This window comes from Patella vulgata, chromosome 3 (assembly GCF_932274485.2).
Source record: "Patella vulgata chromosome 3, xgPatVulg1.2, whole genome shotgun sequence".
NCBI classification, from domain to species: Eukaryota; Metazoa; Mollusca; class Gastropoda; family Patellidae; genus Patella; species Patella vulgata.
The window spans coordinates 65440980-65454747 of NC_065881.2; the positions used below are offsets into that span (position 1 = coordinate 65440980).

Here is a 13768-nt window from a genome sequence, read left to right on the forward strand (position 1 = left end):
GTGCATGCCAATTTGTACACAGGACCTCAGTCTATCGTAAAATCCACCAGGTCCTCCGTATCCGTGCTATACCGCTAACAAGGAGGAACTATGATGGGAATAATCACTGGACCTGATAGAAAAATAATATGATATTTTTAGGAATTAAATGTGTTCTTCTAGGCACAATTAGAAATGTCAAGGATGCAATTAATCAACACTATTCACATTCAAATTTTTTACAAAGTACAGATCATTGCAAGTAAATTAGATAATTCACTTCAAATTTTCAGGAAAATCAGTTCTGGTGTATCTGTATATGTTAGTATTATGATTGTCAATCTTTCTAATCAAATATGAAAAAATAAATTTCAAGTTTTGATAACTTGTCGATATCATGACTAAAATATCCCAGTTTAAGGGGAAATAAACTGACTTACGATTTATAAGATTAAGATTATGGGCAATAAATACACAAAAATACATCATACTAATACTTTTTAAAACAACTGCTTCAAACTCCGATTAAAAAAATGATTACTAAAAGTTCAATAGACAAATGCAACATCTATTTTGCTCTTATATCAAATTTTTCATTATAATATATGTTTTCCCGTGTTTTTTTTTTATTTATATGGTGCCCACTTAAATATAAAACACTTGTAAAATAAGTAACAGGAATTGAAGGAGAGTCATTAAGTAGATAAAATAATTCATCAAGTTCCTGTTATATAAATCACGATACTTGTGATATATAATACAACCTCCTATGAAAATACTTAAATCTTCAAGAGATTCAGATAGAACACAATTTAAATCAATTATTTCTACACTTGAAATTAAATTTTAAAACGCATTAATAACTATCAATCGATTATTTAAATTCAAAATGTAATATAGACTAAGATGTTAATCAAGACCAAATCTTAAAGGATATATATGCCCCTATTCTTAAGAACTTTAAAATAGACGAAAAGTCGGCAATGGGTCTGAAAGCATATATATTAATGTAATATGAATGTACATGTATATAAAATGATTATTTTAATTCATAAACAGTCCAAATAGAACAACAGTTGTTTGCGCCTGCTTAGTCTATTAGGACCCCATATTTTCACTATTGATTGAAATGGACCAATATTGAATTCTAATTCATTTATTCTTTAAGCAATTAGCAAAAATTGTCTTGCGATCACTATAGCATTAAAAAACAAAAAAAGTATCATTTTCACTAAAAAAAAAAAAAGTTGCACAACTGACTATATTTCAACCAGATTGATAACCCAATATAAGCATTACAATAGTGATTTGATGAAACCAATTTTTATTACATTAAATTCCAGTGTGACGCTGAGCAAATCCTTTTGAAATTTAAATCAGTTTGATCTAAAATGGTGGAAACACTAGCCGATTCATTCGGCCTGATTCAAACATGTTTGATTTATTTGCCTAGTGTGTCTACTTCGCCGAAGCATTTGCACGATTGTAGAATTCATTAGCCAATCACCACTGATCGCTGCCATTTTTAATCATGTGACGTGAATGGAGATGCAATCGACTGGTAAATCGAGTGAAAGATTTACCTGGTTGGTGTGTCCACTCATTCGGTGGCCAAGGACTCGGTTAGGGTGTCCACTGCTTTAGTTGAAAAATTGCTGATTTTTAAACATCCAAAGAAAAAATTCAGATAACAGTTTCCGTTTTTGAACAATGTATATTTAGTTAAAAAAAAATTTATAATCTATATGATCTATATATATATACATCCTTCAGGCAAGATTACCTTATACCCTTAAGATGCATATGGTTTCTACTAATGCCACTGTCAATGATACATGTATAACTTAAGCTGTGACCCATATGGAGTAATGGTAGAGTGACATAATGGCAGGTCAGATAAGTTCTGTCATTATTCTGTTGTCACACTTTAATGACAATAGCATGATGACTGGGTTCCTCAGGGCTAATGTTAAACTTAAATTACAGACGAAATCAGAATACAAACAATACAATGCAAAACTCTCTGACCTCTGTTTCTTTGTGTTTAGTTTACAAACAAATTAATATGTCAGACACCCAATCATTCATCAATGATTTTATTCAAAAATATTGATATTTTATTAATTTGTCATCCTAGCAATGATTTTCCATTCATTTGTGTAAATAATTTTCTAACCATTCTTATGAAAGAGTTGAAAGCTAGTCACGCATGGATGAGAAATGTAAAAAACATAACACATGGTTCTTACCGTTAGCACTTTAACAACTCTTCTAGTTATGGGATAATGTTCACAAAATATTTCCTCTTCACTACTTACTGACATTGTTATTTTTTAATATATCAGTTAATCAACTTAATGTTTCATTAATCCATATATTATTGAATGTAAGATACACACAATTATACTCAATCTCAGCACACAACACAAGATTGAAAACAAAGATATAACTCCAGGTTACACTATGAAATGGTTGGCTGTGTTACTATGACATAAAATAAAGGGTTGTCTCATAAAAGGGAACAGACAATGAAATGATTATTGATTAATTTCAGCTTTAAAAAGTGTACAGCCTTTTCATAACGTCATCACAGCAGTTTGCAAAATAGATCTGTTTGTTAAACTTATTGATCCTGTTCAGGTTCTATCAAAGACAACATCTGGTCGTGGGTGACAATAAAAAGAACTAATAGAAAGTCTCAGTCTCCTTAAATAAAACATCTACATGTACGAAAAAACAAACGGACACAGTTTCAATGTCGCAGTAAATAAAATTCACGGAAGAATCAAACCAGACAAAGCTTTTAAATCTTGATGCATTTATCAAGAATTTACCGCCAAAATGAGTTAAATTTTTCTGGCGTATATAACTCCGGTATCGCAGTAAATAATCCTAAGAGCATTTATATTTGTAAATTTGTCTCCTGATTCTCTTTCTTCACCAGAACTTGCTAACAAAAGGCAAATTTTAAAGCTGCATTCTTATCCTGTACCAGACAAGTATTCTTTTAGACACAAGCATACGAATTTACACAATTAAGACATCTGCACACAAAACAAGATATTCTTCAATTTACTGCCGTCTCACACTATGAAAAAGAAACACACTAAAATTCCTGATAACCTTTTTTTATTATTGATTTTAAAAATAATTTACCACCAAAAATTGAAGGTTTTTTTTCACAAATGGTATGATATCAACAAAGGTACGTCTTTGTCTGCATATTTTTAAAACAGTTCAAACAAAAAAACCTGCTTCCAACCACAAACTTTACACATTCTGGTGTATGAAGTTGATTTAAAGAAAATCTTAATCCATAACACAAATAGAAAAAAAAACTATTTCTAATACTAAATACTAAGTCTTGTCTTTTCTGGAGATCTTTGTCACACTGTGTTGGCGCACTTTTTAACTTCCAAATAAACTACATCCTTGAACAATTATCTTTAAAACGCATGCTAGCATAGAAATTCGATCCAGTGTTTTTTTGAAAACAAACTCTCAAATTACAAATTTAGAGAGCAGATTCGTCATTTCTCTGCAGGATTTGAGAATAAATGTAAAATATTTGAGAAGAAAGTAAGATGAGGTAAAGTTACAACAGACTCGATATTACTGTTTCCTTTAGATAACTACTTCTCAAGCTATACTTCCTGTTATGTACACCCATAAACTTACATACATCACCTTAAGGGCACTTTAATTATCCTATGTTAATTACTATCTGCTTAATTTGTAGAATACCCACTGGTTAAAGTGGTGGATGGATTAATATTGTATGTAGTTAACATACCACTGTGGTCAATATCATAATTTATTGCAAACAGGCTTATTAAAAATTTTATAAGCCACACAACATAAATCTGTTTAAGTACTGGTACATAAAAGCGCTTTGAAGATTGTTTAAATGTTGCTATGGTATTAAGCCATACCAATAAGTATCAATACGAATAGAATGCAAACTAAAGAATGTGAACTGATGATTTATTAATTTTATATTATTTATTAGAGGGGGTTGAATTAGTACAAGCAAAATGGTGGTCAATAAATTTCTGGTCTGCAGACAGATTCTGATTTAAGAAATGACATCCATATCTATTAAAATTGTTCAACTACCAGTATCCCATTTATTGATGCATCAACTTTTTAAAATAATTACACTTATTATTAAAGAATACTTAATGGTTGGGGATGCATACAGCACCCTGCAAAACATCATTTATTCAGTCAGTTATTGGGAGTGTCTGCTAATTTATTTGACAGCTCAAATGGAGGGAATCTGGCCCTATCCTCCAAAATACACAACAAGATTCCAACAGTTTTTTTGTAAACTTTATTCTATAGGCTTGGTAGGTTGAAGCAAAGGGCCTCAAAATCTATAAAAGTTTTGACACTGTCATTGGCCTTTATTACAGGCACTGTAATCTTAAACACCCATCATCAATCTCAGCTTTACTAATTTTTGTTCAGAACACTCTTGCATCCTCATCTTGTCGTGAGAGTTGGGGATTGGGAGAGGGTTCACAAATTGAACAGCCTAGGGCCTCTCTTCAGCTGACACTGAAAGAGTCTGATCTGAACCAATAATACATAATAAAAATATTTTTGATATTATTCAACTTACAATGTCAGGTGTGTTACTCCACTACAGACATGGAGCCATGGTGGCTAATTGGGTAAGATGCTGGCTCGCTAGCCTGAAGGTTGCGTGTTCGATCCCTGCATTGGCCGAGAAAGTTCATCAGGATTTTCCAGAGTGGTCTCCCCTTGTCAGAGGTGCAGGACGGAGCGCCTGACAAGGACAGCTGTCTAGTCATTCGGATGTGACGAAAAACCGAGGACCCATGCATACATTGGTGTGCACATAAAAGATCCCTTGGCAGTTAGAATTCGATATAAGAGTAGGCGATAGTGCCGTTGCCCAGGCAAAATTTCCCGCATAGCACACTGTATGGCGTATGCCCATCTTCATTAGTTCAGTCGGAGCAGGACGTTAAACCCCATTTCATTTCATTTTCACTACAGACAATTGTTAAGTGATCACATTTACGCTCCAAGAATAATGTAAACAGTTTAAGACAAACTAGATGAAAAAAATTGAAAAAGATAAAAACAAAACCTACCATTAATCTATCTTTAAAGTTAAGACACATGAAATATTAAGAACTTCACCTGATAAAATCTAAGCAGAATGAGCAAAATATTTTGGTTTAAGAATGTATGGAGGTAGTGGGTTTGTGTACTACTAATTCATGCGACACCTTACACCATGTCCCTCCATCGCTTAATCCACTAGATCAACAATTGTCCTAAAAGCCAGAAATTTTATCGGACATGGACTGACAGTGTGGGTAAATATTGAAACGATGTCAACATTAGTGTCGTCTGCTACAAGAATATCATTAGGTCTTGTTATGGAATCGAGTTTGTGTTTATTCTTCTGTGTTAGCCATTAAATATTATGACTTTCGTCAACAGAGCACTTATTAATTAAGACTTGATATAATGGATACTGAGTTCCATGTCTTATAAACAGTAAAGTTGGATGTGGTGGTTGGTCATTAAGTTTTGCTATTTATCTATGACATATAAATGAAAAGGTTGAGTTTGTTATTGAAAAGTACTATACATCATTTACCTCTCCCTGTACTAATTCTACATCTGGTTCAACATGTCGAGCACAATATGTCAGTCATTTATAAAACCATATTTGTATTTGCAAAATTTTTGCCTGTGGCATATCCATTGAAATACATATCTATATTATATGTACCAATGTCAAAGATTGCCTCGATACCTGACTACCAGGTTTGTTTCCTTGCATATGAGACTGTGTGAAAACTCATTAGTTACGTATTTATTTGGGTAATATCCCATTCATATAACAGCTTTTTCATAAAAAGCCCAGAGTTGATTTATCCTGTTGCTTCATTTTTTTTATTCATTGTCTGTTTTCAACACCCTATACTGTTTAATATTAGTATTAAAACTGCATTAAATATTTAGTTACTTATATCTATATTTTGTTTTCTTTACTTATCATTTACCTAGTGAGTCCTTTTTTCTATTGTTGCTTACATGGAAATACATATATAAGTAAGGTAACAAACCAAACTGCAATACTTATGCTATCATTTTTGTTACAAGATACATGTATGTTATGGTTCAACTTCAAGATCAATAAACGATAAACGATAATGTCTCTCATGGGAAATGTCGCTCAGCCAAAATCAGATTAACTGTAAGCTTGTTTTTCAATTTAATCCAAACATCTTGATGCTTTTTCTTGATGTTACTTCTCTATATAGCAGGACTGAAAAGTTAATGTTATATATAACAATGAGTTCTGAACCAAAGCCAGCACCTAGTTTGTCAGTTCACGGGCACCCCCGTTCTTTTAACTATTCGCTATGTTCTGACCTAATCTCCTCACAATTATTTTATTAATCTCTAAATCACAGTTTTTTGTATGTCTATCCTGCAAATCCAAGGTATTGTTTGGTTCATGAATAAATCAATTTGAAAGGATTTACTAATTACAGTGGACAGTTAATTAGACAGTGTCGTTTGATAGTTATTGAGCAAATACACGTTTTCAACAGAGACAAAATTGGATACTTGGGAGAGTGTTCACTTATTTTTAATAACATAATAAGTGAAAATTCATGTAATAGATAAGCCATGAGAGGAACCCAGAGTTTAGTGAGCGGTAACAAGGCTACATGTATGAAAATACAATAAATGAACAAAAGAACTTCTGAGTTGTCTTCTGTTAAAACATTCTCTAAAAAATAACAGAACAGCTGAAAATAGTTCACACTTTCACACAATTCTGCACTATGCAACTTTAAGACCAAAATATTCATGTTCTTGACACAACCTTCAAAATGCTTGCCAAAATGGAATAAATCAATTAAAGCTAACAATGTATGCCATTTGTATTATGTTCTAGATATAATTAACATGCTGCTAAGGGAATACAGGCAAATCAACAAAATAAAGAGTGGGCAATCTACCAATCAATACTAATGATAGAAGCATATGGCGCCTCTAACCACAGAATAAAGCTATGTAATTCTCCATGTGGGTTTTGATTGCCCCATCAATTATCCTTCCTGCCACTATCATTAAACAGCTCTAAACAAAATCAGCTGACAAAAAGTTATGATGCTGTTTCTAAATATAACCAGACAAACTACCATGTTATTGATTGTAATGACTCATGCCATCCATACAAAAACCTGTTGGTTTCATTAATTTCTATGTAAAGGCCTGATCCCAGTGGACGATGGACAGAAAATGTATGCAAAAAGGACACAGCGAATGAGCAAACTTTCGGGGGTGGCTCCATCCGTTTTCATCCGCTCCAGAAATGGACAAAATTGACGAAAATTTGCGAAAACAGAATGGAAAAGAGTGAACGTGGGAAGTATGTAGCGGGGATGTTAAATGGATGTTCATCGGAAGCCTAGCGGATGAGAGCGGATAGAAGTAGATGACAGCTCCGGCAAACTCCAGACATCCTTCAATATACCAGATACATCCAGATACAAACGCTTTGTCCGTTTTGAAAACTTTATATACGAGATGCATACGCTTACATCTTTCTATTTCCATGCAAATAACGATGTATAGACGTTCCATGTACCTTATCTTTCCTCCCTCTTTCCATTTTCAGCTGGAGCAGATGTGAGTTGCGACGATGCTCAGAGGATGCAGAGAGGATACAGTGGACGTTTAACGGATGATAACGGACATGGAACGTTTGGTGCTCGTATATGTCGCGCATTTACATTGACACGGCAGAAAGTTCATCCGTTATAAAAGTTATCCGTTATGGATAGAGCTTATGAAACACGTATGCAATGAGTACACAACGGATGCATGGCGTTTTCAAACGGAGGGCACCTTTTTTCCCCCGTTTTACATCCTCTTTGCATCCGTAAGTGCAGTGGGACCGGGCCTTAATACCTGTTTCAAATAATTTCTTTCAAAGTGCACTTTAAAAAATTAAGCTTTTTTAACTATATCAAATATGGCATCAGCCATTTTTAAAAGGGTCCTATTAATATCATCCCAGCTTTTTTGGTGTAGGTATAGTGACCAAGATCCCTTGAAAATAGTAGAATAGAACCTACACATTGACTAAACTTTATGTAACAGTTTTATACTAAATTTGTCAATTTTTTGCTTAAATTAACATCTTGAGGTTTACAGCCTGCGTTCTCAATGGTCTCATAAGGGGTGTCATGAAAAAGGATACTACTTGTTAAAGGGCTTAAAATCTGTGAGAGAAATGTTCTTGCATCTTTTGGAAGAAACAATCAAACCAGGTCAAATTGATCATTTTACCGATTGTCAAATACCAAATCAAATTTTAGCGAAGCAAAACATACAGTGTAACAAAATAAATTGACCTTTCACATTTAGATTTAAAATGTTTTGTTGGGTAACTTTACAGCTGTGTAGGAAGAAAGTGCTCTTTAAACATCAGCATGACATTTACATAAAAGACTCCACATCAAGATAAGATAACTGAAATCAATCCTACCATTTCCAATATGTCGTCTGCATAAAGAGAATAAAATAAAGTCAGATTTATATCATTAATAACTTTGATGAGTGGCTGCCAACAGCTACAAACTATATAAATCATTTTCGATAAGATTAAAATTGGCAACATAATGTACTCAAAGGAAAATATACAAATTTCTATTTGAATCTGTAAATTATTATTCTAGAAGGGGATGTGAGTCACTTCCTCACATTCTAAGTAAAGTTTGTAATAGTGACAAAAATTGTTATATGACACATACATAAAACGTCCCCTGTCTCCTCTTACAATATTTATTTGTTTGTTTTTGTGGGAATCAGCTGATAAAGAGGGGTAAAATTACTTTTTTGTCTTTTCAATAATGGTGTCTGTCTATACACTACTATACATGTAGGTGTAGGCTAAAACTCAAGAAATCTGTAAAGTAGGGAAAATAAACCCGTTTATCTTGGCTGCCTCAAAGGGTCAGCTTGTAAGTGCCAGTTTTCTATCTTAGGGCATGCACATTTTGTGGAAATTTGCAGTTTCAAGTAGAATAGACATCTTAGTAATCAAACATAACCTTTGACAGAGGCTGTCAGAACAGTTAATCTGCTTTTGCTTACAGAACTTAAACATACATGTACATTATGCAAGAGCTAAATCTGATTATTGCAGGTCTTTCATTAGGCCTGAAATGTTATCTAAATTATTAATTAGGCCTGAAATGTTCTCTAAATTATTAATTAGACATTAATTAAAGGAGCTAAATCGCTAATATTTGGGACCTAGAAATTGACACAAATGGGTCGCAACGCATATAATAATGTAATATGAATGTATATAAACTGATTTATATTCAATCGTTTCAGTTTTTACAGTAATTTCTAATCAGTGATGTTCGGTGAAATATGTCAGAAGTCTAAATAGAATGGCAATCTCTAGCCTCTGGTTATTCCAGTCAACACCGATAGTATTAGAGATTTTATTTACATAATTCGCTTGCGCGTAGGGGTCTTTAGCAGTGGGAGGAAACCAGAGGACCCAGAGAAAACCCACGAGGTTGGACAGGCGACCCTACTCCTTGTCACGTACAACTGGGCATTTGAAACCACGCCAGTCGACTCAATGATAGACTTTATGATACAGCGCGCGCACGCTAACCATTCAGCCATCCAACACAACACACCCCCCCCCCCGATAGTATTAATTCTCAATCCTCTTCAGATAAGAATATGGCATCACCGTTTGACATGACTTGTGAAATATGTCTAGCCTTGTTCTTCAACTACCTGTTGCAAATGGTGCTGAAACGCAATATGGTACACGATTCGTGTACCACTGGTAAAATGTTTATTTTGTCTTAAATATTGGATATCAGAAGCCCATCTTTTCCCGGTAAGATCACAACATCAATGTTGATTTAAATTGACAAATAATTCGTGTTATCAATGTCGAAGACTTTGGATGATATTGAGTTAGCGACTTAGCTACTTTAACTTATCCAGACCATAATCAACTCTTGATGCCATCGCTAGCCGGCAATATTTAGCGGATTGGGAAACATTTTGTGAAGGATAATTAAATGTAAAAATGGATAATCAGGACTTTGTTTTTTATCGTACTGACTTTAGTAATGAAGATCGAGGCTAGCATAAAATTCAAAAGCTAATATCTTGGGTCAGAGATGAGCAATTTGACTGAAATTTTCAGCATATTCTACTTACATTATCTATTTTTTAACTATTACAGCGCAAACTGTCAATTCTGTATCAAATCTCCCAAAATGCTCCTTTAAGCTTAAAATTCTGAATTTTTAATAGGATTTTTTAAGGAATCTGAAGCACTGGGGCATATGGGCATCCTTGGAGGTAGTCTCCCCCTATCCCAGAGGAAATGTTTGAATTTTGGCATTCCTTAGAGAAGTTTTCGGATGTGAAAGTCTTTTGCTTTGTGTTTACCAAATGTGTGTGATTTTCACATAACATTATGTATATAGTTTCTATACATGTATGTTCCCTTTCAATTAGTTTCTATATGTATACATGTATGTTCCCTTTCAATTAGTTTCTATATGTATACATGTATCTTCCCTTTGAATTTATCAATCAATCTGATTAAAACACAGATCCTATTTCATTTCGTTTTTTATAGTTCGTTTTACTTGTCTTCTCAAAGGCCATCAAATGTATAAAAAAAATAAGAAAAAAAAGGAAATATAGATTTGTATTTTAATCAGATGGTTTGTCAATAAGAAATGGTTAAAACATATATGTACTGCAGTGTAATACCATACATACCGGTATATACTATCACTATACCTATATACTAGTAACTTGCTCAACTGTTTAATTAGTCATGATTAATTAATATCAAATGTGTGTAATCTCTGCTTCCATAAAGTTATTTCACACACACAGTTCAACAAAACAGAAGTAAACATGGAGATATTACTTCTACAAAATTGGGTTAACTAATAAAATATGATCTGAACTATAACAAGTCAAATACTTTGTAATTGTTCAATATGTTTTAAAAACAGTGCAATTAGTGTCACAATATATACAATACAATAAACTAAAATCTTGTCACATTACAAACAAACAGATTATCAGATATTCAACTGACAGTTTGTTCAACTATAACTAGTACTCAGTAACCTATAGGACAGCTGTCAACCATTTTCTACTTCTGCCAAAGAAAAATAACTTAACCTGGTTCACAAAATTTGGATGTCAAGCTTAAATCAACATTGATAAATCTGTACAATATTTCTATTAAATCGTTCAAATCTCTCACTTTGTCTTTAATTAAAAAAAGTAGTGTGCTATAATAAATGATGGAGAAATCATTTGGCTTTCATCAAAGATCAAAAAACCTGACCAAATTCTGTTGACTTACAAAACATTTAATCAGAAGTTCCCACAAATAAATAAATAAAACATTGGATAACATAAACACTGTGTTTCTATAATTGAAAAACTTCAAAAGACATTTGAACTGTCTTGATGCAATATTTTAACAAGAATATTACCTTTCAAAACAGCAAGTGAATCATCACGTTCATAGGAGAAACAAATATTTATTCTAACTAATTTTCTGGCAGACATCTTAAATAGGTTATCAGAACTTACCTTTAGGCTAGTCGCTAATTGTCTAAAATAATATAAGCTCATATCTTCTAAAATAATGGATGGTGAGGTACTATCATTAGAACCATGATTTCCTGAATTTCTTTTAGAACAGGTATTGTCTACCAAACTGAGTGAAGATATTTCCAGAGTTTTCATGGCAGTGCGTTTCTCCATAATCCAACTTTTAGGTAGATAGGTAAACCAATAAATATCACCCCATTGAATGATACACACTGTTCAAAACATCCAACCCACACAAAATGTCCAGTGTATAATCGTCAACAATCTGATGTGCTGTCTCGAGTGTTTTTAAAGTAAACACAAAGATTCTCACCTTCTCAAAGTGACGTACACATTACATGCACATGACCTAAAGTTTGACTAACATTGGTATGGTATAGGTACTCAGTTTTATTACAAAACTGTAAAGATCACTCTAACTGATTGAAACTAAAAATAGAAGGATCCACACACTACCCTCTTAATCTCTCGTCTCTAACTTAAGTGAATTAGTCCTATTCTGTCTTTTGTTTCAGGTCGAGAAAGTTTTCTTTGGGCTCGATTCAAATGAAAGTTGGATGTTAAACTAGTTTTAACAGCAGGCTCACGGTATCTGTGTACTATATAACATGCATCAATCAGCGTATAACTGTCAGATTTTACCTGTTGTTAAATATAAGACGTAAATATACAACATATAGATATATATACAATGACCTATTGATAAGACAAGATATATTATCTCTTTAACAACCACTCACACTTTTATCTACATAAAACGCAGGAACACACACCTTATGACCTTGTGCATTAATTCTAGTAGCCTACAAATTCGATCTTGTCATCTAGAAGATTAGAAGTTTGAATATAACTGCTGAAGGGTCTGTTAGTTCATACAATATACCCTCACTTTTTTTTCATAAAACAAATATTGACAACACACTTGAATGATATTTTTCTATAAATTTTTGTTGACTCGACACAATTTGTAAACTCATATTTTTTTAACTTTTTACAACAGGGTTTCTACTTTATTTCATTTTCATGTTCACTTGTACCCTTATCAAAAGCATGGGCAATCCAATGTGTTGAAGCATGAAATATTAGAAATTGCTATAAAAAAAAAGGTTATCTTATTGTAACCCCTCCTGAAAGAAAACCCTATGATTATTTCAAGTAGAACTAATAGATCTGTGATTTGTGTTTTAAAAATGTTTTATATAAAAACCTTCTGGTCTTATCACTTTTTCTCAATATTAATATATTATTAATAACATATAAATCTTACAAATTCAATTGTTATGTGTAGATTGCAGATAATTCTGACAAGTTGACACATCATCTAAACAACTGACTATTTCTTTATGACACTATATTATTATTATAGTGAGGAATCTTGTTTACAGACATTCGTCTGTTACAATAGACTTATATTTATTTATGGAAATTTTCATTCTTATCAGGTTGGCCAGTACAATGTGGAAATCTCCATGGTAATACATTTGTTTTACAAAGAGTTTATAAGCAAGGCTACAAAAACTAATGTCAATAGAAATATCATGTGGAGATTCATTCATAACATCAACTTTTATTAAAAAAAACCCTACTATTCTTCTTCTCATTTACTGTAGCTATCTTATTCATTTTTATTTACATTTTCTTTTATGTGGTATCTAAAGTAATCTAATTATCTACTTTGATATATTTGTAAGATGGTCAAGTACACCACAGGAAGAAAAGTTTTTATCTTTATTAAGTACTTTAATATATGTAGTTAGCTGCTGAAGCCTCTATTATCCATTTAAACCACTCCTATTTGTTGGTTGACCACCTGAGAACTGCGAGTAATTTCATTTCACGAAAGTAAGTGAATCATGTTCAACAGTAGCTAACATTTCTATCTCAAAATAGCAAAATACTTAATTACATGTACCTTCAGAAGCCATTACTATTATTAAATAAACACATTAGACGTTTTCAAGGAAAATTACATTTGAAAATGTCATTTTATAAGATAAAGAATCCTTACAATTTATATTTATCCGACATGTTTTATATTTAGAAAAGAAATATTACATCTGTTGTTTAGATTTGATAGTATCACTTAGTTCATAGAATCAAG

At 32.6% G+C, this 13768-nt stretch overlaps 1 protein-coding gene across 8 annotated transcripts in view; it reads right to left on the reverse strand.

Moving 5' to 3' along the window:
- The window catches only part of LOC126814370 (rhotekin-2), a 49643-nt gene that overhangs the window by 12595 nt on the left and 23280 nt on the right, over positions 1–13768 (reverse strand). The window contains exon 2 of one of the 8 annotated variants that reach the window (XM_050539459.2): positions 11647–12309. The exons of 5 other annotated variants lie outside the window; for them this stretch is intronic. In XM_050539459.2, coding sequence (XP_050395416.1) covers positions 11647–11820 — 174 coding nt within the window. In that variant the 5' untranslated portion in view covers positions 11821–12309. Of the gene's footprint in view, positions 1–2228; positions 3511–5102; positions 5148–11646; positions 12310–13768 lie in introns of those variants that run through there. 2 more of the 8 variants (XM_050539467.1, XM_050539464.2) reach the window with 2 other exon arrangements.